This window comes from Pseudorca crassidens, chromosome 5 (genome assembly GCF_039906515.1).
Source record: "Pseudorca crassidens isolate mPseCra1 chromosome 5, mPseCra1.hap1, whole genome shotgun sequence".
Classification (NCBI taxonomy): Eukaryota; Metazoa; Chordata; class Mammalia; order Artiodactyla; family Delphinidae; genus Pseudorca; species Pseudorca crassidens.
The window spans coordinates 90,636,368-90,664,295 of record NC_090300.1 but is presented as its reverse complement, the minus strand read 5'-3'; the positions used below and the strand labels follow the sequence as shown (position 1 = coordinate 90,664,295).

Below are 27,928 nucleotides of genomic sequence, written 5' to 3'. Positions count from 1 at the left end.
GGTGGGGCGGGATCGGGTCGCTTCTCCCCTCCCTCCGGAAGCGTAACACTGAGCGCGCCTGCGCAATGGGCGCCAGGTCCGCTTTTGCTCAGTCGGGTAGTTATTGTGCTTTTTGTTCCGGAATAGGAGGGTCGGGTCCAAAGGCTTATTCGCCTTTCTTTTCCTCCCATAGATTCTCTGCGTATGGACCCTAAAAGCTACCGCTGCTGCTGCTGCGGACCTAGACAGTTACTGTCTTAGCTTTAGGATGTACGCTCTTCCACTAGAAGCTCTTCCAAGGGACCGAGGTAACCGCGCCCCACGGGACAAGGAAGTGCGCGTGCGTTTGAGGGGAGGGCGCCCCAGACGAGATGCCTCCTGCGCATGTGTGACAAGAAGGCGTTCCTAGATCGTGGAGGGAAAGCTGCTCTTCCCGAGAAGGGGAGGTGTCTCTTTGGCCTTGGTAGGTTTACGCCCACCTTGGGCTGTGGGCATTGGTATTTCCAGCCCATCTCTCACCAATCCCCCGGGCACTGTGCACTATCCTTACTCTGGGTTGCTTTGGGTAGTTACCCGACCTGGAGTTTAATGGCCTTAACATATCAAAAGAGGGCCTTAGAGCCATTGATTTCTAAGTCGTCTTCTACTTCCAACAGTAGTTCAGTATAAATTAACACAGTGTTTCAGATATTTCTATTTCGGTCATTATTGTAACGAAATCTTTCCCATCAAGCTCTTTTTCTTCCTCCTATGGAAAAACTGCTACTGAGGAGAAAAATACAAGTATGAAATTATCTTCTAGAGCAAAGTTGCTCATAAGAATGAAAGTTAAAGAATTGCTTTTCTGCAGAATCCTGCAGTCCTAAAATGTCCTACCTTTGGCAGCACTTCTAAGCTGGCTCTTGCCTTTTCAATCTCTAGAGTTCCCCCTCCTGTCAAATTTTGACTCTTTCCTTTCCCCATAGTTTCCCTTGTACTCCCCAACTTTTTTGCTTTGGGTATAGGCATAACCAGACATCTAAAAAATTCCTTTTCTGTTCTTCACAAATCAGTGGTATTTGCATTATGCTTAATCTGCCAGCAGGGTTGCTCATGAACTTGTTCTTCTCTTTAAGGCAATTAAAAAACAGTGGAATGGAAAGCAATTATTGTGGTCATCCCGTGTTAAGCTCCTCTTCAGCAATGTATACATTCCTGCTGGGGGCCATATTCATTGCTTTAAGCTCCAGTCGAATCCTACTTGTAAAATATTCAGCCAATGAAGGTAAGTTAAGATTTGGAATATGTATGGAGCACTGCCATCTAATCACACTTTATCCTTCTTGTCTTTAGTTTCCCTTGTATATAAAATGGGGATAATACCCTTTAAAGTATTCTGCTTCGTGTCAGTGATAAACCATGTTTAAATTTGGTTCTTTAAACTGTCATTCCTTACCAAGAAAAATTTTTGATGCTGAGTGAAATTTGGGTCAGTTAAGTACAGGATCAAAACCTTTGCAGAACAGATCATAACATCTGACTGTTGGTTTAATCAACAGGTGTTTCTGGGCCTATAGCAATATATATTATAACTTATTTTGAAATAGGAGATACATTTGGTCACTTGGGGTTTGTGAGGTACTATTTTAACTACATAATCAGTGGAGCAGTACAGGTTATTAGCTTTGATAAATACATACTCAGGAAATCTTTTATTATTCTTAATGTAAGAATTTGTATTTAAACAGTTTAATTCCACAAAACTGTGTTGAGAACCTCTCACTAGTTATTGAGTACACGTAAAATCATGACATCATGATCGTTAATGGTCTGCCTGGGGAGTCAGATGTGTACATAAGTCTCTTTTTCAGTTAACATTTCTCTGCCAGGGGCTGGGCTAGATATTACTAGCAGAGTTCAAAGTGCACAAGATATAGACTTTATTCTCAAGAATTCACAGTTTATTAGAAGAGAAATACATGTAAATGCATCATGAAAATACGGTATAATAAGTGCAGTTCTATACCAAAGATACAGAGGTAGTTTTACATAGAAAGTGATATATTCTGTCTGGGAGAGCATGATGTGGACTGTGAAGCAGTCAGGGAACACTTCCCTGATAAGGTGACAGTTGATCCACAAGAAGACAAGGTGGGCAGAGGTATTCAAAACAGAAGCAACAGCCTGTAAAAACGAACAGATGTATTAAAAAAGCAGGATGGATTGTGAGAATGTGTAGTTCAGAATTACTGAGCAAAAAGTTTTAAGGACTTGGACGAGGGGGGAAGGAGTGCTTAGCCAGAGAGGGCAGTAATGATCAGAGCGCTGAGGACTTTATATGTCATGCTAAGCATCTGGGACTTTATTCTCTAGGCCCTAGAGTCTGGGGGACAAGGAATACTTGGAGGAATATAGACGGCAGGTTAAGATGAGAAAGACTATTATGGTAGCTGGATGGAGAATGGATTAAAGGGGAAGAGAAGTAGCCAGTTAGGGGGTTATTACAAATTCAAGCCACAGATGATGAAAACTAACCAAGGCTTTTGAAGTAGGAATTGAGAAGAGAGGATAGATTCAAGAAATATTCTAAACATAGAAAAGACCTGGAGAATGTGTGGAATGTGGAGATTAAAGGAGATGAAGTATTGGATAGTTCAGAGGTTTCTGGTTTGGATGCTGAGTAGATCAATGATGTTCTCAACTGAGATGGAGACTAAGGAAGGAAGAGCAGTTGGACAGAGCTCAGAGAAATTAACAGTTTTAGCTCTTGTACCTTCCATGAGGCCAGGAGCTGTGTCCTTGTTTACTGCTGTATCCTGCAGTGTTTAGCACTTCACACATGTCAAGGAAATGCCAGTTAAGTGAATAAATAGGAGATAGTCATTCATATGGACATGTTTAGTGAGCATTAAATGTTCCAGAATACAGATTTGGAAACGTTTATATTAAATATAAATGAGCCCTCCGAGGAGCGGAGGGCTCATTCAGGGTAACCACACAGAATGAGAAAATAACAAAGAGCCAAGGAATGCCAGCGTTTAACAGGAGTGCTGACACTCAGAGGACGTTAAGAAGGAATTAGAGAGGTGAGAGAGCTAAATGCACATGACTTATAGAAGGGAGTTTGGGAGGAAATTGCAACATCAGGATAAGATAAGGATTAAAACCCACTCTTGGGAATTAGTAATTAGAAGATGTTTGGTAATCTCAGGAACTAGGTAGTTGGAGTACTGTGGTGGGATTAGAAACCAAACTGCTTGGGGGCAAGATCTGAGTGGAAAGTGGGTACAGTGGAGATAATGAATATTGACACTTTTATGGAGATTAGGAGGAGGTATGGTAGCTGGAGAGGGAGGATCTTATATTTTATTTTTTTTGGTTGGGAGTTTTGAACATATTTGTAGGAGAGGAGAGGAAGCCAGTTAATTGAAAGATAAAGGAGATATACTGAAGCCCGAGGAAATAATTATTGGAGCAAAGCCCCTGAAGAGAATGGAAGGTTTTAATGGGGAGAATGGGTAAACAGTGGGGCCATGGCTCCTCTCTCTGGGAGTGAAGGGAAACCAATAAGGATGAATGTGGCGTAGATAAGGTTGAAGTGTGGGCAGAAGAGTGGAGAGAGGTCACACATGATGCTGTGATACGATACGGGATCAACCATGAGAGAAATGCAAGGAGAAAAACAAAAATGATGAAAAGCAAGAATGAGTTAAAGAGCAGTGACAAGAGTTTGAAAGTTGTGATATGAAGCCCCCCCCCATTTGTGTGCGTGCATGTTTGCTCATGTGTATCGTGCTAGAAAGTAAAGCAAAGTATTGTTGGAGGATAATGGAAATGTGATTTCAGTATAACTTTGAGCTCAGAAGAGGGAGGAAGAGATGTTTTTAACTGAGCTTTGAATAATGGAGAAAGTTTAACAGCCAATTAAGTGCCTACTAAGTGCAGAACACTTAACTGCCAGGTTTAGGATGTCTTACAAGACATGATCCCTGTCTTGTAAGAAGCTTACTTTTTAAAATTTATTTATTTAATTTGTTTGTTTTTATTTTTGGCTGTGTTGGGTCTTCGTTGCTGCGCGCGGGCTTTCTCTAGTTGCAGCGAGCGGGGGCTACTCTTCGTTGCGGTGCACGGGTTTCTCATTGTGGTGGCTTCTCTTGTTGCGGAGTACGGGCTCTAGGTGCGTGGGCTCAGTAGTTGTGGCGCATGGGCTTAGTTGCTCCGCGGCATGCGGGATCTTCCCGGACCAGAGCTCGAACCCGTGTCGCCTGCATTGGCAGGCGGATTCTTAACCACTGCGCCACCAGGGAAGCCTCAAAGCTTACATTTTAAGGGTAAGACATACAACATAAAAAATAACTATTATACAATGTTACAAGTACTGTTATAGAGATTTATAGGTAGTGTTACCCGAAAGCAGGGTTCACCTCTTGGTAGGTGTTGAGCCAAAAGACACAACCAAGCCAAAGATCGGGAGAAGGAAGGGTTTATTATTACTTGTAGCAAGTAAGGAGGACACCAGGGATCTTTCCCAAAGCAGTGTCTTCCCAAACAGCAAAATTGGGGAAATTTTAAGCTAGAGGGTACATGCATTTTATGAAGGGGCTTGGGTGGTTGACAGAATCCAGCTTTAGTTGATTGAAGTCAGGAGGGTCAGAAAAGGTCAGCATCATCATCCAGTTCTAGTTGATCTGGTGGTTGAGCAATGCAGGCTCATCTTTACCATTGAAACTGAACTGGGAGTCTTTACAACTGATATATTATCTTTGCTATTGTCACTTCTCTTGCTGGATAACAGTTTATTCCTGCATTCTTTTGTTCCCTTAAGATCCTTAATTACTGAGACCTGTTCAAGGACCAGCATTATGGCCAGGCTTAAGTCACAAGATGGCTTAGGCCAAAAATGGCTTCTCTTATGTCCAGAAAGCCACGCCTGGTTCTCTTTCTCTGGGGACCCCCTACCCTATCTGTTTACACTAGTGCTACAGGATCAGAGATGAATAAAGGATTGATTATGCATAGGTTGTGAAGGTCAGGGAAAACCACAGAAAAGAGGAAGAAAGAGTGTTCTGGGGAGCAAGAATGTCGAGTTGGCTTTTTTCCTTTGTACTTGGCTTTTTTCCTTTGTACTTGGCCAGTTTTTTCATATGACAACCAAGGGAAACAAGCAAATATTTTTGAGAAAATGCATTCCTCAAAATAGTAACTAATAAAATTTATGTTTGTCCTTGGCAAAATCATAGAGCAAGTTGTTTGTAAGCATTTTAGAAAAAGGAGAGAAATAACAGCTAAGTCAAGATATACTAACCAAACCTCATTTCCTAATTAGATTGACTTGTAGGTTGGGATATAGCTTCCTGATTGGTCAGTGGGTTTGGATGTGTCAGTGTGTTTGTCCACCGAAGAGCCCTGGGCCAGTTGCCTCTTGCCTCAAGCCGCTTCCTTCTGTTACCACAACATACTGTTTGTCCCAGAGTGCCTAACAAATATTGTTTTCCATGTGTACCATGATATGAAACAGATAGGAAAACTCTGAGTTCAGGGAATATCACAGACAGAGTGTATTTAAGCAAGGCAGACAAGTCACACAAGAGGAATCATGAGCTGGGTAATAATTCAGCCACCTAGATTGATAGCTGTTTGATTAGTCAGGCCCTGATTGTTAGTTAATGGTCAACTTAGAAGGTGATCTCTAATGCCACAAAGCTTTCTTCGCCTGTAGCCCTAGCCTCCTCAACACATTTTTCAGGAACTCGAAGGAAAACATGAGAGGCATATCTCTCAATTTCAAGGATAATAAAACGCTCAATGAGGTAAGGGGAATTCACGTTAGGTGAATTGATTCAAAAATCCAAAAGAGCCAAAACCAACTGGATGAAGTTTAACATAACCAGTCTTTTGCGGTACGCGGGCCTCTCACTGTTGTGGCCTCTCCCATTGCGGAGCACAGGCTCCGGACGCACAGGCTCAGGGGCCATGGCTCACTGGCCCAGCTGCTCCGCAGCATGTCGGATCTTCCCGGACCGGGGCACGAACCCGTGTCCCCTGCATTGGCAGGCGGACTCTCAACCACTGTGCCACCAGGGAAGCCCAATATAACCAGTCTTAAAGTCCAACTTTTAAGTTTAGAAACAGCTCTAAATTATTTACTGTATGTAAGCATTATATAGAGCAAAATTTATAATTAAAAAACATTTCTGTTACATTTCAGAGAACAAATATGATTATCTTCCAACTACTGTGAATGTGTGCTCAGAACTGGTGAAGCTGGTTTTCTGTGTGCTTGTGTCATTCTGGGTTCTAAAGAAAGGTGAGTCTTGAAATGGTATTACATACTGGTTAAAAATCACAGGATCAAAAAATTTTAGAACTGAAAGGAACATTTCGTATCAGTTAGTCTAGCCCATTAATTTTATATATGAGGATACTAAGATACAAATAGAAATATGATTACTCATGTTTTGCAGGTGAGGAGCAGACTCAGAGAGTAAGTAGTAAGTGTTAATGTGGTGCTGGGTAGGAGGGGGCAAAGCCTGGACTCCAACCCACATGTCCTAGCGTCCCGTCCACTGTGCTGCCTCTTGACTTGTTCCTGTGGTGGGTCACACAGCGAGTTAGTTTTTGTTCAAATTCAGGATTATCTAAATCACTACTGTCTGACGTGATATGTAGCATACTGCAAAACAATCCCCATTGCCTTTAGGGGGACAGCATAGCGCTTTGGAGTCAGAGAGACTGTATTCTAGGGCAGATTATTTTACTTTTCTGAGCTCCAGTTTCATCAACTATCAAATAAGTATCAAATAAGGGTGCAAATAGTATCAAATAAGGGTACTAATCCTTCCTCAGATCAAAAGTATGTACCCTTTTGTGGCTATTAATTCTCCAGTTATTGAACCTTAGCTCTCTCTACTACTTTGATCCACCTTCCCACATGAGGTAGACATAGAGTTTACACTATTAAAGGGCTTGCCCAAGAAGTTGTCTTTTCATTCTCAGAGGTTTCAATCTTTGCAGAGTTTCTAGTTAGTGGAATACATTTCTTAATCTCATGAAATTCATGAAGTATTTACAGGGGTTAGACTTAAATTGTTTTCTATCTTTTCATTTTATTTTACATTCTCCGTTATAGTACCTTCTTAAGTTTTTGTAAACCTAGAGATAGGAGAATAACTCATACTAGGATGAGCAAAGGTTAATTTTCTCTACTCCCCTGTATATAAACTTTCACTTAGTTATCTCCCTTTCCTGATTCCCTCACCCACCACAGCACCACCGTCCCGGCCCCAGGAAAAAAAATCCCAGCATGAACGCTACATTTTTTGTTCCACTTATTTTAACTTGTTGATCTCTCTTGGCTTTATGCTCAGAGTAGTAAGAGAAAACATAAGTGTGTCCTGAGTTGCCTTCTTCAGTAATACGTCTGTCTCAAGTTAGCAGGAACTAAGAAAATCAGTATTCCTAAAGTGTTGCTGTTGTCAGAGATGAGCACGGTGGTGGGGTGAAGAAAGACCATAATGGAATCCTGTGTAGTCCTTGATTTCTCAAGGCTAATAGTCACTTATGAAAGCATGTTCATTAAGTCTCTTTTAAAGAATTATATCAGAAATTAAATACAATTTACTTTCTCTAAAAATATGTGCATTCTCATCAAGCTCATATATTTATTGCTGTATTTCTTTCTTTAGAAGATCATCAAAATAGAAACTTGAGATGTGGTTCCTGGAAGGAATTCTCTAATTTCATGAAGTGGTCCATTCCTGCCTTTCTTTATTTCCTGGATAATTTGATTGTCTTCTATGTCCTTTCCTATCTTCAGCCTGTAAGTAAATAATGACAAAGAAGATAGCATTGAAAAGACAGAGAAATGAATCCTGGAACTAACCTTTCTCTTTTTTTTTTTAATCGTTTTCCTTGGCACTGTTAGTTTCTCATTGCCTCACTGGCCTTCCTGAGGTTTGAGCAGAATTATCTGAGCACTGACTTACCAATCCACTTGCAAGACTCTTCCGCTGTGAAAGATAACTATTAAACTGTGCTGACTGATGTGTGGGAGCTGCTTCCTGACCACTGAATCTAGAGCCATCTCTCTCTGTGTAACCTTAACCAGTCTGCCTATTTTCTGAGCCATCCTGTGGTCACCCACCTCTAGTATTAATCTCAACATCCAGGACCTCCAAGCAGACTCCCATGAGTAACTCAGAAAATTATACACTCAGTGTACCGCTCTTTCTTACACTTGTTTTAATGTGGTGTATATGTATTCTTTTGGTATGATTTTCGTTTTCTGTTAGTCCTGTCATTTAACCAAGTTCTTTAAGGGTAGAGATTATATCCTCCCAATCTAACTGCTATCCATAACTGATAATACTAGGTATACTTCTCATCTCCCCTGGCATCCCCTACGCCAATTTAGAGAGCTGTTAGTAATCAGAATTAAAGTTTGGTCTCTTCTGCTTTTACCTATTACTCAGTTTGGATCACGTGTATATTTTCCCCTCTATATTTTCATTTTATAAAACGAAGGTTTCTATTGCCACATTTAAGAAAATGTGTTTTAATTTTCTTTAAAGAGCAAGTTCAGGCATTTTGATCATAAATAGAATTTCTGTTGACACTAGTCCTCTATTTGAAGCCTCTTAAGTATATCCAAATCAGTATGAAAGTGGGGTGAAAAGGAGGGGTCAAGAGGGCACTGAGGTAGAAAACAGGAGTTTGATTCTTTTGCACAATTTAAAAGATTAGAACCAGGCAAGGCCAAACCGCTCTGTAAAATAGAATAGTGCTACCATACCGGCCCAAAGGTAAGGACCTAGGCCAGGGGATCACATGAAGTTGCTTTCAGCTCTGTGATCCATTTTATTAGTAAAAGTTCATTCCATTTAAAATGTGTCCTCTCCTAAATTCTTTCACTTTGTTTTTCAGATCTGAGAATTCCTCCCAACAACATAATTATTCACATTCAAGAAGTGTATATTTGTTGTGTTTTATTTGCATCCAACAGACTACCTCTAAATTTATATCCCTTTGCTAAACCCCTAGTACCAAAGCAGGAGTGCAACTTCCTGTTCTTACAGCTTCTTGCTTTGCTCTTCCTTCCTGATTGTGTACAACCACAGATATTACAAAATAAATTACTTGGCATACATATTCTGTGTAGTGCTATGCCCACACCTCGTTGGAAAGAATTAAATAGAGATGCATGGAAGTTTGGGGGCAAAGAGCTGTGATATTTTATTTGTTCTATACTATTGCCTGGACAAAGTGGACACAATTCCCCAGGCCAGCAGCAGCGCTGTAACTGATAGATCAGAGCCGCCACTTCCCCACTCTTAACCAGCCACGTACTTTTCTTATCTCCTCTTACTTGTCTCCTAACCAGGGGTTCACAAGCATTCATCTGCAAAGAAAACCTTAAAATAATGGTTCCCATAAAAGTCAGTAGGAAAAGAGCAATATTGTATTCTTGGAATTTTTGCTAGTTGTTATTGGATTTTACTCTTATTTCTTTAACTCAGCTGCATATTAGTCATGTTTGCTGGTTGCATAAGATTGTGGATACTCTTTAGGCTTGGTCAATTTAAAGTGACAGCAAGGAGGAAGGCAGTAGGATTTGTTTTTAGAAATTATTAATATTGTCAGATCCAATTATGGGGGCAGTGATAAATTTCATATTTTCTGGGCCAAAATGTATATATGTTCAGATTAATATTTTCATATGTGAAATTTGACTAAATTCACAAAAACAAACCTTAATAAAATCTGGCTAACACCTTTCTAAGTGTTTAGAACAATGTGAATAAATCCAAAGGACTGTCAAATATAAGTTTGGTAGTGAATCACTGGTATTGAATCACTACAGTTCAACCAGGTATAAATTGATTTAATTCCTAGAGCATTAAAAACGCTTAAAAACCTATACCTCCATCTTCTTAATGTATAAATGGGCCTAACAGTACTTGCTTTCTCTCTACCCACAGAATCAGTGTTAAAAGTCTCTGAGAGCTTGAAAAAGTATGCTTTATAATCATTGTAACCATTATTTCTGGACCTAAACTTATAGAGTTTATACGTATTTCCAGATCTGCACATAAAGATTATTACACAGGCATTTGCTGAATTTCAGCACATTTTCAAAGCCTGTACAATAATTTGATCATATCTACGTAAGTTTAACAAGCAATAAAAATAGAATTTAATCCTCTAGTGAAGTAGCTGCCCTAATAACCCCTCTGGATTTTGACCAAAAAGCTTTTTTTGTCAGGTGAACTTGCACCAAGCTGGGAGATTTCTGAGGTCAGTGCTTTGCTTGGATTGTAACTCTATCTTCTCTTTCTTTCTAGGCCATGGCTGTTATCTTCTCAAATTTTAGCATTATAACAACAGCTCTTCTATTCAGGATAGTGCTGAAGTAAGTAACTTGTTGTGAAAGCATATATCATACTTTAAAATGGTACCGCCTTGTTTCAGATGATATACCCTCTGAATCCCAAGGCCGGGATTTTATTCCTAATTTGCTTTGTGTGTTGGGCAAGTTGTTTAACCCATCTGGAAAGCAGCTGCAGTGTTAGCCTGTCTAAATCCTCTGCGATTCAATGTTTGAAATGTATTTTCTTAGCATCTCAAAAGACAAGAGATGATTGGGTTTTAATTATTTTAATTTTTAGTGCCAGATTTTCAACAAAGAATTCAATAGCTTTTTTTTTTTTGCAGATTCTCTGTACACTAATAGGGAACCAAGAAGTTCCTAAGATTAATATATTTGTTATTTGGAGTTTGGAGGTGATAAAAAGTGGCAAATTCCTTATTAAACTCCTTGAGGTGACTACGTGATATAAGCTCTAACTGGCAGAGGATTTGCATGAGGAATCTAGTTAAAATTCCAATTAATAAGAGTGAACTTATTAAACTTTCCAAGTGCTATCACTAATTCATCTCCAGGAGAACGTTTGAATAAAATAAACATTTTTAGTTTAGATAGGCTCTGCTGCAAAGCAAAGGCCAGAATGTCCTAAGGTGATACAGGATCTGGGTACTTAACTCCAGTTTAATTTGTTATTTAATGATGATGATGATGAAAATAAAATTAACTCTCTGTTATATTTGTTGTGATTGTTTTTATTTTAATTTTACATTCACATTCTCTTTTTAATTTGTTTCTCAATGTGCTGTGTCATAGTGTGTTTTCATAATTGATGTGTACAGAAGGATGAAGGGCTTGGTCCATAGGCACTCAGTAGTTATTTGTTGAATCCCATGATGCATCCAGTACATAAATTATATGAAATTCTTGAAAGGTTTTCTTTTACCCTGAGGAAACATTCAATTTAATAGTTAATGTAAGAGATGGGAAAAAAATGAACATAGCATTTCATCCAATTTAAATGTTAGAGTCACTGAAATTTGCTTTTGCTATCACTTTCTTCATTTTATTTATGAATTGTGAGAATAATTCAATTCAACTAGCAAGTTAAAGAATGCTAATCCAAAAAAACGTTTTAAAGTCTTTAAAATCAGCACGAAAGTCACTTTGTAGGATAAAAGTTGGCTTCTGAGAAAACATATGTAAGCAATCATATTTTTATATTGATTCCTGTGATAAAATTAGGGATGCACTTCCATAAAGGAATAATTGTTGGCTCTGACACACAATAAAATACTCACTATTAATAGGGGAGTGATGGTCTCAAAAACATGTATTTTTTTTGTTTTGTTTGGGGCTTTTTTTTTCACGTAAAAAAATTTTTTTTTCCTGTGAAGTGACAGTTTATGAGTACACGTGGTATTATACTTAAGTTATTATATAATACATAAGTATTATGTCAAAATTAAATTAATAACTGAATTTACCAAAGAGAAGTTTAAAGGTATTTCCTGACTTGAAATTGGCTAGTGGCTCTAGCTATGCCCAGAGTTGTTTGTTTTTTTTAATGACCCCAGAGCATGAGCAGGGCTGTGGGCCAAGGTGAGGGGCACTTGGAAAAGCCCTGCCCAGGGTGGCCCGACTGCCATGTGGGCAGCTGCGCGGGGATGCTCTCCACCAGTGACTAGAAAACACTAAGGTCTCCTCAGGGCCTTTCTACCCTATTTCGACTTAACCCCACAATGACCCCATGAGATAGGTGCAGTTAGGCTGAGTCTGTGCCTGGAACCCAGAGCCACTAAGCATTTTGCAGCCCTCAGGCAGCTCCCTTTGGCTGTAGAAGAGGGAGTGTAGGTGGATAGGCTGGGGGCAGAGGGGCAAACAACGTTATGAACTACAGTTCAAACTTTTTTTTTTTAACATATTTTACCTCTTAATATTCAAAGCAGTAATATGGATTCTTAGGCATGTGTTTGCTTTGTTGTTAATACCACTCTGTTTTGAATCCTTAGAAGTTCTTTAGATTAAAGAAACAATAAAAGCACTCCATTTTTATTATTTCCACAAGCACTTAGTTCCCAGAATGGGTCTTAGTTTGACTAATTCACAAATCAGCACTTGAAGCTACTCTAAATAGTGAAGCTAAAATGTGGTAATTAATAATGTCTTTTATGGGAATGCCTTTTAAGTATTACCTATTATTATATTTTAAAATCAACTTTGTTCTATTTTGATCTTTTTGTTGGTGATAGTGTATGTTGTTTGTTAGTTTTTCCCTATTTAATCTACTCTTCATGAGTCATTTGATGGTCTTTTGCCCGTGGCAATAAAATTTTGACCTAAGAATAGCTTGAGTTCTATCACAAGTTCTTAATTTGTTTGCCATAAATAACTCATTTAGAATATCAAAGCTCTTGTCTTATACTTGCCTCTAGCAGAGCTATCAAATAACCTTTCCCATACAGGTAAAGGATATAAGGCTATACAGGTAGAAAAAAATAAGTCCAGTGACGAATGTAAAACTTACTTGTAAGAATTTGAAAGTGAGAAAAAGTGAAAAGTATCATCATTCAGATGTCTTATTCTAAACCCCATGTGAATGCATAGATTTCCTCCTTGAAGTATAGTTACTGGTTCAAAGTGGAAATGTGGCAGGCATGCCTCAAAGCCCTATTGGTTTGCTCTTAAGCCTTGGCAAAGTTGTATAATCTTGTTTGCTAGGCTTTAGGGAATAATAATGTCAGCCTGAACATCGAGATTTGGGAGATTAGAGAGCGAAACCAAGACCAGCACTTATTTTTACCTAAAGAATGTATATAAGTTTCTGTGATTTCTTCAAAGGGAAGGGAAAAAATTATTAAAAAACACATTTTGAAACATATGTTGGATGTCTTAGAAGTTACGGTGAACTTTACTTTCTGAACCAGCAGAAAAAATAAAAGTGCCACTCAGTAATAACAAGCATTTCTCCAAAACCATTCATTCACTTGATAAATATTTATACTTTCCCTTGATAAATCTGCCCTTGGTCACTCTTTGTGCTATTTAGAAAGTTATGATGCATGGTTTCTTGTAAAAAGTTATGTCTTTCCACTTAAATATTTTCTTGCTCTGCTTTGGTTTACCACCAGATATGGTAGAAATGCTCATATCTGACACAATTTGGACCTAATTGTTGAGTTACTAGGAAAACTCAAAGTAGGGATGTCATTTAAAATATATATATATACTTTAGACAATTTAACTTAAGGTATGTAAGTGTCGATTCATCATTCTTTTGATGGTTCAAAGTGGAACCATGGTTCAAAGTGCAACCTTTCTTTTGCATACGTGTGGGGTTTGCTGATTGGAGTTCTTTGGCTTCTTTCTTGCTTGAACCTACATTCATTACACATCGTCTGTGGTTTCTGGTTTCAATTTCATTATAGTGGAGCAAGCCTTAAGTATATTTTTAAAGTAGATTCTTCTGGATTTTTATTATTCATTCCCTAAGCTTAAACTAACTTACCTGTACCTAATTCAAAGGCAGGTTTTTTGTCTTGAGATTTGCCTTTTGTCCTCCCAAAGCATTCAACTTAGTTTTCATGAAAACAGCAATCCTTTTCATTCACTCATAATTTATGATTTCTGTAATCATTAAAATATATAATTACAATAATGAGGTCACCTGGCAAAAACACGTTTTGGAACAGAGACTCTTTGTGAGCAAACAGTTCACTTGGGAGCAGAGGCCTTCAGGTTCAGCAGCGTTCCAGCCAGAGGCATTCAGCTCTGCGCATCAATCTGAATGTTTTACTGGGGCAGTGGAGAGGTCGGTTAAGTGAGTTTCTACTGTTGAATCACCTAAGCCGTAAGGAGCAAACTTTTTCAAACTCTTTCGTGCCTAATCAGTCATCATTTATAAGAGTGCAGATCCTCAGCTGCCTTTATAGGATGATTTATTGTTTTATTTTCTTTGCTAAAAATCTGTTTTCACCCTAATCCTTAATAATTTTTACCTTCCTAGAACATTATCTTGAATGAGTAATTATTTGCAGTAGTTACCGGTTAGCTTATTTAAGGCTTTATTTCCTTGGATTCTTTTTTCTCCATGTCAATATTAGTGGAAGATCTATAGCCGTCAGAATTGAAAACTTCTAAAGAACCTGTAGAGTATATCATTGCCTCATTTATCTTGACTTACAGTACTTGGTTATATAATGATTTTTATAAATTGAGCACCCATTTTTCATCTCTGTCTTTTCGGTTTCTGTTCCATTTGCTTTCTACTACTTAATGTGTACCACCTGCACCTTCAGAAATGTATGTGACTAGCTGACAGTTTCTGACCTCATGGACTATAAGGCTATGTTGGTCTCATCACTGCATGCTAGATCTGGTTATATGAAAGTGTATACACAAGAAGACATATAGGGAGCACAGGTGTGCTGCTGCCTGTGCTATCTGTGCAGTTAGCAGTTTCACAGCATGAAGCTCTATGGAAGCATTGGTGAAATCAGACACATATTCCTGTACAGGCATCCTGGGAACTCAGAATTATACTTAAGAGGTGCATTGGTCCAGAAGGAGAACTTACAAAACCATGGCTCAGACTCCTTCCTTGCTCTTTCATAAATACATGACCTTAGAGAAGTCAGTTAAACTCTGAGAACCATTTCCTCCTCTAGAACGGAAACTGCCTGACCCATAGTAGGTGCTCAACAAAGGCTCCAAAATTCTTGCAACTTCAGTTCTCACCTGTTGCTTTACATGTCTGCCTTTGCTTATGTTACTCTCTGTTCTTGGTGTGCCTCTTCTCCACCTGACTAATCGATCTTCAAACTTGAAGGTGTTCCCCCCAAAAGCCTCCCTGGATGCCCCCACCTGAGTCCCATACCCCTCTTTCCTTAGTCAATGTACCTTCTTGTAGCCTTTGTATAGACTCTTGCCTCTTCCTGGGTATATTGCCAACTCCCTTTTCACATGAGAAACTTCAATTTATTTCTCATCTTTCAGCCTAAGTGTCATTTCCTCTTCGAAGCACTACCTGACTCTATTTCCAGACTCAGGTGTTGTTCCTCAGTGTACCCCAATTGTTCTGTGTATCACATGTCACACATTATATTGTCATTATTTAGTTCCATGGCTCACTCCGTATTAAAGTGTAAATTCTTTGAGGATGGAGACCAAGTCTTTTTTCTCTTCCCAGCATGCCTGGCACATAGTTGCTGCTTATTAAATGTCTGTTGAACTGAATGAATTTGCAAAATGGAATAATAATCATCACATCCTCCATATCTGAAAAGTTTGTTGTTAGGAAAAATAAAGAAATAAATAAAGCATTGTTAGGACTTCATCAACTGAAACACTGAAAATATTTTTTCCTTGCCTTATCAGTTTGCTGTATAATATTTTATGATCAGGCCATGAATCTGGGAACTAGCTTCCTCCTTAAATCATTTCTGGGTCATGAATACCTTTGAAAATTTGACGGATCTTTGAAGGATCACCTGGTGGGGGTGGGGAAGACCAGGAATTCACCTATGTAGAAGATTTGGCACACACTGCAAGAATTCACAGATATGCTAAGCTCGTCACATTTTTTCTGGTTCATGGAAACTAGATTGAGAATCCCTGCTATAACTTATTTTATCGTGAGATTAAAAAGTGATCGTACCAAACAACTAAGATCAGTTCCCAAGGTAGGAAGGAGGCTTAGTTAAACCTATAGGTTAACAGGAAACTTAAAATGAGGAGAAATGACTGAATGGCCTTAAGGGACAGCTACTATAAAAGCAGATAAAAAATAAGTTCAAGGGGCTTCCCTGGTGGCGCTGTGGTTGAGCGTCCGCCTGCCGATGCAGGGGATGCGGGTTCATGCCCCGGTCCGGGAAGATCCCACATGCCACGGAGCGGCTGGGCCCGTGAGCCATGGCCGCTGAGCCTGCGCGTCCAGAGCCTGTGCTCCGCAACGGGAGAGGCCACAGCGGTGAGAGGCCCGCGTACTGCAAAAAATAAATAAATAAATAAGTTCAAGGGCTTCCCTGGTGGCGCAGTGGTTGAGAGTCCACCTGCCAATGCAGGGGACGCGGGTTCGTGCCCCAGTCCGGGAAGATCCCATATGCCGCAGAGCAGCTGGGCCCGTGAGCCATGGCCGCTGAGCCTGCGCGTCCGGAGCCTGTGCTCCGCAACGGGAGAGGCCACAACAGTGAGAGGCCCGCGTACCAAAAAAAATAATAATAATAAGTTCAAGAAGCAGACACACCCTGACGGGTTTCCTTTGAACTTGAATTGTGGGGAATGCAGGCAAAAACAGTATGGTTCATGCAACCAAGTACTCAAGTGATTTGAGTTTTCAGTAGACACAGTTGATGGGGGAGGAGGAAAAAAGACCAGTATTAAAATCTCTTTTTTCATCTCTGAACAGGAGGCATCTAAACTGGATACAGTGGGCTTCCCTCCTGATTTTGTTTTTGTCTATTGTGGCCCTCACTTCTGGGACTGAGACCTCACAGCATAACCTGGCAGGACATGGATTTCATCACGATGCCTTCTTCAGCCCATCCAATTCCTGTCTTCTTTTCAGAAGTGAGTGCTCCGGAAAAGACAATTGCACGGCAAAGGAGTGGACTTTTTCTGAAGCTCAGTGGAACACCACGGCCAGGGTTTTCAGTCATATCCGTCTTGGCTTGGGCCATGTTCTTATTATAGTCCAGTGTTTTATTTCTTCGATGGCCAATATCTATAATGAAAAGATACTGAAGGAAGGGAACCAGCTCACTGAAAGCATCTTTGTACAGAACAGCAAACTCTATTTCTTTGGCATTCTTTTTAATGGGCTGACCCTGGGCCTTCAGAGCAGTAACCGTGATCAGGTTAAGAACTGTGGGTTTTTTTATGGCCACAATGCATTTTCAGTAGCCCTTATTTTTGTAACTGCATTCCAGGGCCTCTCAGTGGCCTTTATTCTGAAGTTCCTGGATAACATGTTCCATGTCTTGATGGCCCAGGTCACCACTGTCGTCATCACAACGGTGTCTGTCTTGGTCTTTGACTTCAGGCCCTCCCTGGAGTTTTTCATAGAAGCCCCGTCAGTTCTTCTCTCCATATTTATTTATAATGCCAGCAAGCCTCAAGGTCTGGAATACGCACCTAGGCAAGAAAGGATCCGAGATCTAAGCGGCAGTCTTTGGGAGCGCTCCAGTGGGGTAAGTTTGTGACGATGCCGCATTTTTGCCTGTTCTTCCCAAATTCAAAGTGTAGTTATACAAGAAAAGAAATAGATCAGTGCTGATTTGGCACAGGGCGTATTGGATCTCTCTGTGACTTACCGTTCAACAAACATTTGTTGGACTCCTTATGTATAAGGGCTCATGATAATGCTGTCAGGGGTTGAGAAAAAGTATAAATCACAGTCTCAAGGACCTTATGCATTAGTTGTATCATAGAATATTACAGTCACAGAACCAGAAGATGCATCACAGGTTATCTTGTCTAGTCTCCTAGTTTTACAAGTGAGGAAACAGACTCAGAGAGGCTAACTGGGTTACAGATAGTAAGTGAAAGAACTGGTACCAAACCCATTCATTACTCTTTCCACCCCACTGTAGTTGGGGAAACAAGCCTCATTCGTAAGAAAAGTTGATCTTTGACATTAGTAAGTCTTGTTAAATATAAGTCAAAAGCCTGGCTTCTTTCTTTTCGCTGTAGCTTTTCGTAAACCAGAGTGTGCCAGAAGGGCAACCTTGTTTATCTCGCTAAGACGGTGGTTCCCAAGGTTCCCAAAAGGATCGCTGCAAATGCATAGTGATCTCTTGGAGGCTCAAGTTACGAGATATATATTTAAATAAAACATGAAATGGAGTCCTCTATCTAGGTTTAAATTTACAGTTTTCATGACAACACAAAATATGAGATAGTTCACACAATGAACATTTTACTCTTCGGGAAAGTTAACCTATTTCTTATTGGATACAGTTCATGGCAAAGCTTCCCTCAGTAATGCCTCTGAAGTGATGATATTTACAACAGATTCTTAAGATGAAAAAATTAGAAGCCTGCTCTGATATCAGTTAGAATATAGATTTAGAAATCCTGTATTCTTTTCCAACAGTCTAATAACACTGCTTGCCCTACTTTTTTAGGTAGAAGAAAATCAATGTAGGTAACAAGGCCTAGTTTGTACCTATTTCTGCAGCCTTTAGTCATTTCCCTCCAAGACCAGCAGAGGCCGCTCCTTACTTTGCTCTTGTTAACTTTGAAATTCAAAAGTACTGAAGTGCATTCCAATTTTTTATCTCATTGTATGCCTGCGGTTAACTTTCCAAGAACTTATTTATTTAATTTCATTTAACAAGATTATAGTTTAATTAAATAAAATCCATGATTTGTTAGTAAGGTTTCTCCTTAGTAATCATTAAAAATGGGACATTTCTAGTTTTGTCCTAATTAATTACGGATTTCATGTTTCCTTTTAGGATGGAGAAGAACTGGAGAGACTTACCAAACCCAAGAGTGATATTGAATCAGATGAAGATGCTTTCTAACTGGTACCCAAATAGTTGGCAGCTCTCATAAACCTTATCTTCACATTTTCAGCATGTGTGATATTTATCTTTCCACTTTGATAAACCAAGAACATTTCTAAAGCATAAAACTCTTTGCATATATCTAACCGCTCCCTAAATAATTCCAACCAAAGCTTAGAGTACCCAAAGGCTAAAAAGTTCTAAGGAACTGACCTAAGAATAATAGTATGGAGACTGCATTAATGGCCTGGTACTTAGTAGGTCAAGATATATTTGCAGATTATTTTCCTTGTTCCTCCATTCCAGAAAACTTGTAATAATCATGTTAGCTGTACCCTATAAATATACAAATAGAGATCAGTTTGCCAGATTTTCAGAATTGTGTAGTTCTGCTCTGCATGCCATAGTCTTCCCTTTTTTATCGTTATAAATATCACCTAGGTTGACCCTTGAATTTTGAGACCATGGAGATAGTCATTTTGTAATTAAAAAGCAATGAGACTCTAAAAATGTGGTTGAAGGACCTTAATAACTGGCCACAACATTGATTTGAGAGTAGTGTAGTCTGTGCTAAATGTTTTGCCAAAGAAGCAAATTTTTCAAGAAAAATCTCAGAATTTTAATTTTTAGGAATTTGTGGGAAATCTTATTTTTAGTGGTTGTCTTTTGATGTTTTTCTACACAAATAAGCTTCCATTTAGGTGAAAGTGGGTTTCCAGTCCCCACAGTTATCACTTGTATTTTACATCACTTAAACGAGCTATGGTGGGTTTTTTCTCCTCAGTTTGACCACATGACTCTTGAATTACTCTATTTTGGAGAACTAATAAGCCACTTTTATTAGTTATTAAATAGAACTTATGACTATTTTATATCTTTATATCATACTCTGTTCCTAAATGTTGAGACACTGGCTTCAGAATCATGCCAGGTTGTCAGTAAGACTATTGCCGAAGAGTTCTTTTAAAAGAGTCACTTTGCAAACAAATGACTTTTACTGAAATATGAATAGTATTACTCTAAAAAGAGGAAGGCCAGTAATAAATAAAGCACTTTATAGTAACCATATTGCACCCTTAAACTGCATGGTATTTTTTGAGGTATTTTTGCATGCATCCAGTTGAGTCTATGAGGTAGGAAGTCAGGTGATAGATAATTTAAAAATGAGAAAACAGAAATGACTTGCCCAAGGCCATATGGTGGATGGTGATGGGACAAGTGTTGGCTTCAGCTAATAGACCTGTGTGTTTATAGAGCACTACACTGTAAATGTGAGCTTTAAGTTGTCGTTTTCATGCAGTCTGTACATCTCTTCTTTCCCCTAAATTTCATACAGATAAATATAAGATAATACTATTACATAATCCATCTGTGATATCCAGAACAATATGAATGGCAAGAGTTGGTGGAAATTTATAAATAAAATAACTATTAAACACTTACCTTGTGTTGCCACTTTGTTATATGAGATGGAATGCAGAGTATTTTTAATTTCAAAATGTAATTTCAAAAGAACTTTTAAAACTGTCTCTTTTTCAGTAGATCTTGACTTCTGAGAATAGCAAAACTTTACCTTATCATAGGCGTTCCATCAGAGTAATGTGAAACAGAAAGATTACTTTATTATGGCAATTCATTTTAAGGTAAAGAAAATCAGCTATAGGAAGACCTCACTTTTAGGAAATATAGCATATAAAACATACTTATTAAACACATAAAATTGCAACAGTATTACTTGTGAAGGTATTGCCTACGGGATATATTAAATAGCAGATCCCACTAATTCATGGAGATTGATTTTCTCATTTACAGTTGCTTTTTCACCCTCCTTTTCAGGAAAGCATTTATTGCCCAAAGGAAGGTTTACTCATCTTAATTTACAAATTAAGTAGAGAGAGGGAAGGAGCTGGGACTGAAATGTGAAGTTCTGATGTGGATGCACTGGACTACAGTTGACCCCTCAACACGGGTTTGACCTGTACGGGTCCACTTATGTGCATATTTTTTTTCAATAAATACAGTCCTGTACAATCACCGGTTGGTTGAATCCTCGGATGCATAACTGCAGATATGGAGGGCCGGCTCTGGGACATGAGCATCCTCAGATTTTGGTCCGCAGTGGGTCCTGGAACAAATCCCCCGCAGATACCAAGGGACAACTGTATTTTGTGGGCGCTGCTATTTTAATAGGAGAGTAACTGGAAGGTGAGAGGTCTAGAAACCATATCCTATCATCTTAGGTGCTCTTGGATCAAGTGTGTAATCTGGGGAGAACGAGTGTCATGTGGAAAAAGAAGTAGACTTCTTTCCTGTTCTAAAGAACAAGTTATAGGGTGATGGTTATTCTTTCCTTATAAGGAAGACTCTCCTAACAAATGATACTTTCCAATAATGGAGAAGGCCTTCCTGAAGAGTAGTAGAGAGTAGTAGTAAATTCTCAATCACTGAAGTGTTAAGGAGAGATTGTATCAGCAGTATGTTTTAGAAGAAATTCCATCATTGGTATAGAAGTTGGACTAAGTGATTTCTAAAGTCCCTCCTATTTTTAGATTCTCTTCTAAGCAGTTTTGACCTACAACTAATGAGCTGACTAGCCTTTGGTTGGACCACAAGTATGGCCTACAGTGACCTGATTCCAGCTCTGTCACTGATCCTAGGGTCAAACTTCTATCCAGCAATGTGCCTAATCCTGAGGGGAAGCAGGATGTGGCTGTTGGTTATAGAGGGAAAGATGGCTTAGACCCAGATCCCAAATGCTTGGCCAACTGTGTCCTGCTGCCATAGGTTTTCAAGGTCTATATGCAGAGGAGACTCAGCGCAGAGTTGCTTTGTTTATAACTCTAAGGCTTTTTGCATCTGAATCCACACGTGGAAGCCCTGTTGCTGGTGACCTGGGTTAGACTATGTGGGGCTGCAGGGAAACCTTTTGCTCTTGTACAGGCCCAACCTTGACCAGACACAGCCCAGGTCCTCCTTGGCAACTTCTCCTTTTACTTAAGTCCTGATTTTTCCTGCGAACTCTTACCATTCTAGTATGGTGAAGGGGCAGAGAAAGTCAAACCCAAAGGAAAGAGAGTGGTTTTCCTTCTCTAAAGCCGAGAGCAGACTTTCTAATACTGAGTAATATATATCCCTCCTTTAAAGGCAAAAAAAACCTCTCACAGATCAGTGTTGACCTTTTTTTCACTTTACTGTAATTTAAATGCATATGAACATAAAGTATAAACTTCTTATAGTTTTTATATGAAAACCAAAACAAATTTACAATGAAAGTATAAAGCTATAAAAGCAGTACATTTTCAATTCAAATAGGAATTTAGTGAGAAGGTGATATTTTGCTCAAATGGAATCACAGGAAACTTCCTAACAGATCTGCAGAACTTCTGTCCTCACTTGCTATTTTACTTGCTTCAAGCACCATCCTGTCTCTGCCAAGAAAGATAACTGAAACCTGCTGACAATGCTGGTAATGCATTTAATCCTGCTGGGATTTATCAACCCATGTCCCTAACAATCCCATACGGATGTGGTGTGCGTCAAGCTGCCAGCTCCCATTGGCCGCGATGCCCCGGAAAGATTTTAAAAACGTCAGCTTTATGTGTTCCCTGAAGCTTTGAAAGAACTCACAAATAAAATTGCCTAGGCTTGGCACTTTTTTGAGGAGTACTTTTTTCCCTACAACAGTCTTTGTTTCTTCCTCCTCTCCTCTTCTTCTTGATTCACTCTTGATCATTTATATTCAGTATTTTGCTAAAAAATTAACCATCCAGATTTTCAAATTTATTTGCACAGGAATTCGTGAATCATGCTCATAATCCTTTTACTTATTTCCTCTTTTACTATAGTTGTTTTCTTTCTCATTTTTGATTTTGTGTATGAATGGTGTCTCCTGGTTTTTTAAAAAATAGGTTAATGAGCAGCTTCTAATTTTTACTTTATTAAAATTTATTATGTTCTGTTTTTCTAAAGTTTGTTTTGTTCTTTTTCCATCTTCTTCAAATGTATTTGTTTTCTTCCTTGTTTGTTAATGAACATGTTTATAACTAGTAGAAAAATTCCTTAAAGTAAGTAGACTCCAGGCCAGTCCCCAAAGACTTTAAAATATAGCATTATCATTGTTATTTTTTCTAATTCTGTTTCGAGTCAAGAGTAGTGTCATTGAGGATTTTATTCATACTTTTGTTAATTTCTAGTTTTTATACACTTGGTTGGAAAATGAGATCTGTGCTCTTCCTGTTGTTATTTGCATATTTTTATTGAATTTATTATTGTAGTTTGGCTCATCCTTTGTGTAAAAACTTTTTTGAGAAAGTTGATGTTGGTTTGATATTTTGAACCAGTTTGAAAGTTTCTTGTCATATTTTAGATTTATTCAACTTTCATGTCTAGTCTGTTTCACTGCTAGTAGTTACTTCTACATTTTTAAAAGCAAACTTAGAACCTTATTTATAAATGTTTAAACCTCAAAAATTAAAATATGGTCATTGACTTCTTTCATTGAAAGATGAGGAACTTAGGTTATTATATTTCCTGCCAACTCCTCGTTTTTCTTAATAAGCTCTGAGAATTTTATCTAGGTCTGCTATGCTGTATTTCATCTCTTCTAGGACTCATATGTTTTCACATTACCATCTCTGAAATTGGGGTGTGCTAAGCAATGGCATGTTAATATAGCTGCTGCCTCCTGGCAGTAATGAAGTTGTCTTTGCTTGCACATGCAGGCATTTGGCACGGGCATACAACTTCTTGATGTTTCAGTCAACAAGCCACTTAAAGACCATTTGAGGAGAGGATAAGAGTTCTGGTTGTTGTCTGAAAATCTTTCATTGGTACCTCCTGGTAAGATCAAGAGCATGCCAGCATCAAATTTTACAGAATAAGTGTCAATAGCTTGGAAGAAGACCCTGGAGACAGCAGAGAAACTCTCTTAAAATGCTTCATCATCATCACGTCTCCCAGTGGTGCAGGGAACTATCTGCCTGGAAAACCTCAGACATCTACGACTCTGCGTCAAAAAGTGATTCAAGAGATTCTGGCTCAAAATGTGAAGATATTCTAAAAATAGCTTAATTTATTTAACTTATAGTTTCCCTTTTTATGTAATCAGAAAATGCTACATGATAAATGCAAAGTCTTTAAAAGCTCTTTAAAAAGAGATATAAAATGAAAATTCTAAATGACAAGAAAGTAATATGTTTAATTGACTGTTTCTTAGCAGGACATGAAATAGTGGTGTCTCTTAGATTTGATGTTGTCATGGATATGATGAAATTTGGAAGTTCTTTTTTTTCGGTAAGCGGACCTCTCACTGCTGTGGTCTCTCCCGTTGCGGAGCACAGGCTCCGGACGCGCAGGCTCAGTGGCCATGGCTCACGGGCCCAGCCGCTCCGCGGCATGTGGGATCTTCCTGGACTGGGGCACGAACCCGTGTACCCTGCATCGGCAGGCGGACTCTCAACCACTGCGCCACCAGGGAAGCCCTGGAAGTTCTTTTTAAAATGTTTTATTATGCACCTTTTCCTTCAAGAATTAATAGTTTGCCTTTTAGTTTGTAATCCCAATTATCACAGCGAATTAAACTTTATTCGTTCATGACATAATTTGTTTATTCATAACTTTAAATGCCAGTTCATCTCTCAGCTGGGAGCTGTCTTAAAATAGATTTTTCTCTTCCGGAAGTGTTTTCGACTGATACACTTCCTGAGGTTTTAATATTTTTTGGTGTCTAATAACTACTAACTGCAGGTTTTTTCGAGTCATATTATTGTTCAGAGGTTTTGCATTTTTATTACTTTCTATAGCTATTTAATATAATATAAATAATGGCTTGTCTGAAAAATAATTCTTAAGTCACCTTTTTTTTCCATTTAGAAATCTCCTTTTTTATCATTTAGTGTTGCCAAAAAGTTGTTTCCCTGCTCTATTACATATGTACGTATGTATGTGTATATGTATGTCTAGGTGTGTGTGTATGCGTATATGCACATATATATATATATATATATATATATATATATATATATATATATATATATATATATATATATATAGGTTTTTTTCCCCATTTTTGTAGGTGAGCTGATTTCTAAGCCTGGGTGCATGGATGCCTCCGTACAGATCTTTTCTTTAAGATTTCTGTGTACTCATCTTTAAACAAAATTTTAATCAGTCCCAGTATTTCCCACAAAATGGTGTAGGTGCAATCTCCCTTACCCAATTGCTCTTTACCTGGACCCTGAATGGCATCTTTGAAGTTGTGTTAAAGCTAGAAGGTGTTTTAAGAAGGTGGAAGGGAAGCAGGACCATAGAAAATTGCAACGAGGTAACTTTCTGGGTGTGTACTTTTCCTCTATCTCTGTTGAAATGCCTGCTTTAAGTGCCAGTTCCATAGAGATAGGGGTAGTACTGTCTCCTGTTGTGAGGAGAGGGTATCACTTGACTTTTAGTTTGTTCCTCTGTTTGAGACTGAGCCCCCTGCTTTGATAAGAAGTCAGGCTAAGTGAAGTGCCTTGAAAGCAGCACACACTTTCTCTACAACTGTGAAATTTGCTTCTAGAATGTTTCTATTGTATACTTATATATAATTATATAATATTTGTATATATTCTTACATTTAATATGTTATAGACACTTAACATACTGTATAAAATATTTTAACATTTCATATTCTGTAAGGTTTTTTATGTAAAATTTATACACACTGCCCTGCTGCAAAGATTTCCCATGTTCATATATTTGAAAGGACTCACCAGACTCCACAGAGGACACTCACGTAAGACTTTTATTTAAGGCGAAGGACATGGTGCCGCAAGAAAAGGAGAGTGTAAACACTGGGGTTCCAAGAGAGCCGAAGCCTGAGCTCCCCAGGGTCCTTATTACACAGAGACTGCACTGTCTCCACTGTCTCCAGCTGGAGCTACCAAGATCTGTGGGAGGAATCTTGACTTTGGGAGAGCTCAAAGTAGAATTTCCCAGGCTTTTCATGGCCTCTCTAGCCAGCTAATCAGTCAGGTTTTCGTAATCTATTAGGCCAGTTGGAAACCATCATTAAAGAAATTAACCCTGGGGATCCCCGGGGTAATTTCAAACTTTAAACAGCACATCATAAATCCCACTGCCCTTAGTTTGGCCAAGAGTCGAAAAAGATACCATTATGTCCCCAGAGACAGAGCTTTTCCAGTCTAGCTGTAAACCAACTCCATCCTGCATATATATATACCCTTATCTCCAAACCTCCTTCCTCCAATTAGGAAGTTAGGGGGAATGAAGGGCAGGGCATAGCCATGTCACTTAACTTTGGCCTCTCAGCTACAGCTGATCCTCGCCTGAGCAATAGACTACAAGTGTATTTCCTATCTTTCCTAGTGCTCAATTTCCCCAAGTTGGGGATAGTAAGTAGACACACATTACTCAAAGTTCATGCTTTGAGATTAAAGCTATTCCCTAGTTTCAATCTTGATGAAGTTTTCTTCTATAAATTCATGCTTATTGTTCATTTTAGTTTATTTCAGCAAGGGGGTAGTGTTTATGAATGAATTAATATTAGTGCCACCATCCTTTCATGGACATCTGGACAACTTCTTAAATCCGGGAGAGGTAAGAAGTTCCCAGGAGAAGAAGTACCTACACTGTGAGTATCCAAAAGCCATTGACTCTGGTGACAGTGGAGTCAATATGAGGTACTTGTTCAAATCATGTCGAGGCTGACAGAAAGAGCAATGTAATAATTCTAGTCTCCAGAAGATTGAAGAACTATCATCACTTATATCTCCCTGGTCCCTTCTTTATACCTCTCCCCCCCATCATTGATTATATATACTATCTTATAATTGACTGTGTACATGGCTGTTCTCTACTAATCTGTAATGGAAAATGTCAGTTTTGTATTACTGGTTTCTAGCAAAGTACATAGAAAATAATATAAATACAATAAATGTTGGAATCATCATATAACTTGAGCATAACCTGAAAATGAGTATCTTGGATTAAGACCTGCAATGACTAGATGGTTCTCTTCACACCTCAAGGCTTTCAGCCATTCTTGATCCAGTCTTGCCAAATTTGGGTATATTCCTGCCTCTGCCTACCCTGTTCTAATTTGGCTTCTCTAAAGAGTATTCACAAAAAGAGGCGAGCCAAAGATAGAAAAGAGGACTAAAGGAGACAAACAGAATGATGGTGAAATCCACAGGAGGAATTTACTCTTTCTCTAACATTTTTGAGAAGGAAAGTGAGGCTTGCTTCCAGGGATTAGCAATCTTTCAGAAATGGTTTGCCAAGCTGTTCCCTATGGTCCTTCTTCAAGGATCTCCTTTTGTGCTGCAGATGTCCTTAGAAAGGGTGGTACCTTTAGCATGTCAGTTATACCTAATCAGTTGTAGTCATCTGTGAGCCAGAATGGTTCATGAGAGAGGGGCCAGGGAAAGGAGAAAAGGGCCAGGAGAGAGGAAAGGGATGCTTATGGGGGAGGAGGAAAGCCAAAGAAAATGTTGCCCAGGGTCAGTTTTAGCTGTTTAAAATCACCCCACCCCTTCGCCCAGCCTCCTTGGCACATGTATCAACCCATGGAGTGGAGGGTGGAGGACCATCCTTTTGCTTTCTAGAAGGAAGTACTAATATTTAAGGTCTCTGAAGTCTGCCCAGGGACTGCCCAGTTTCCAAGCTTCAGGTGATACATTTGGTCCCCAAATTAGGAAATTTGTGTTGAAGCACAAGCATATGCTGCAACACAACTTTCCTAATTTGGGGACCACATTAAGGGACTCCTTAAATGTTCAGGAAGCTCACAGTCCTTGCCAGCCTGAATCCCTTGGAAGCTCCAGCCTGGCTGTTAAGGTGATGATGAGGGTTTCTGTGTGTTAGAGGTGATGACCTCTTTAGATCACAGCCACAGCAGCAGTACTGTGCTGGGAAGAATTCAGTGAAGTTGCTTAATACCTTTCCCAATTCCCATAACAATTTGGAACTGGATTCTGAACTATGAAGTCTGGGTTCTCTGAGAATTAACATTGATTGGATCATAGGAAATCTCTGAGCTTAGCATTCTACTCCCTAAAGACCAAGAAAGATTCATAAATGTCACAGAGTTAGAAGAAACTTAAAT

General features: G+C 38.9%; 1 protein-coding gene across 3 annotated transcripts; it reads left to right on the top strand.

Annotated features, from left to right (window-relative positions):
* The first annotated feature begins 36 nt into the window (after nucleotides 1-36).
* Nucleotides 37-20,267, top strand: SLC35A5 (solute carrier family 35 member A5). 3 transcript variants are annotated; one of them, XM_067738907.1, is made up of 7 exons: nucleotides 37-442; nucleotides 1,095-1,243; nucleotides 6,167-6,265; nucleotides 7,647-7,777; nucleotides 10,299-10,366; nucleotides 16,725-17,505; nucleotides 18,775-20,267. In XM_067738907.1, exons 2-7 carry the CDS (start codon nucleotides 1,114-1,116, stop codon nucleotides 18,841-18,843), a joined length of 1,278 nt encoding a protein of 425 aa, XP_067595008.1. In that variant the 5' UTR covers nucleotides 37-442; nucleotides 1,095-1,113; the 3' UTR covers nucleotides 18,844-20,267. The 3 variants fall into 3 exon arrangements, with proteins under 3 accessions (XP_067595008.1, XP_067595007.1, XP_067595006.1); XM_067738906.1 differs by having other exon boundaries at nucleotides 38-287; nucleotides 7,644-7,777; XM_067738905.1 differs by having other exon boundaries at nucleotides 38-442; nucleotides 7,644-7,777.
* Nucleotides 20,268-27,928: the final 7,661 nt, after the last annotated feature.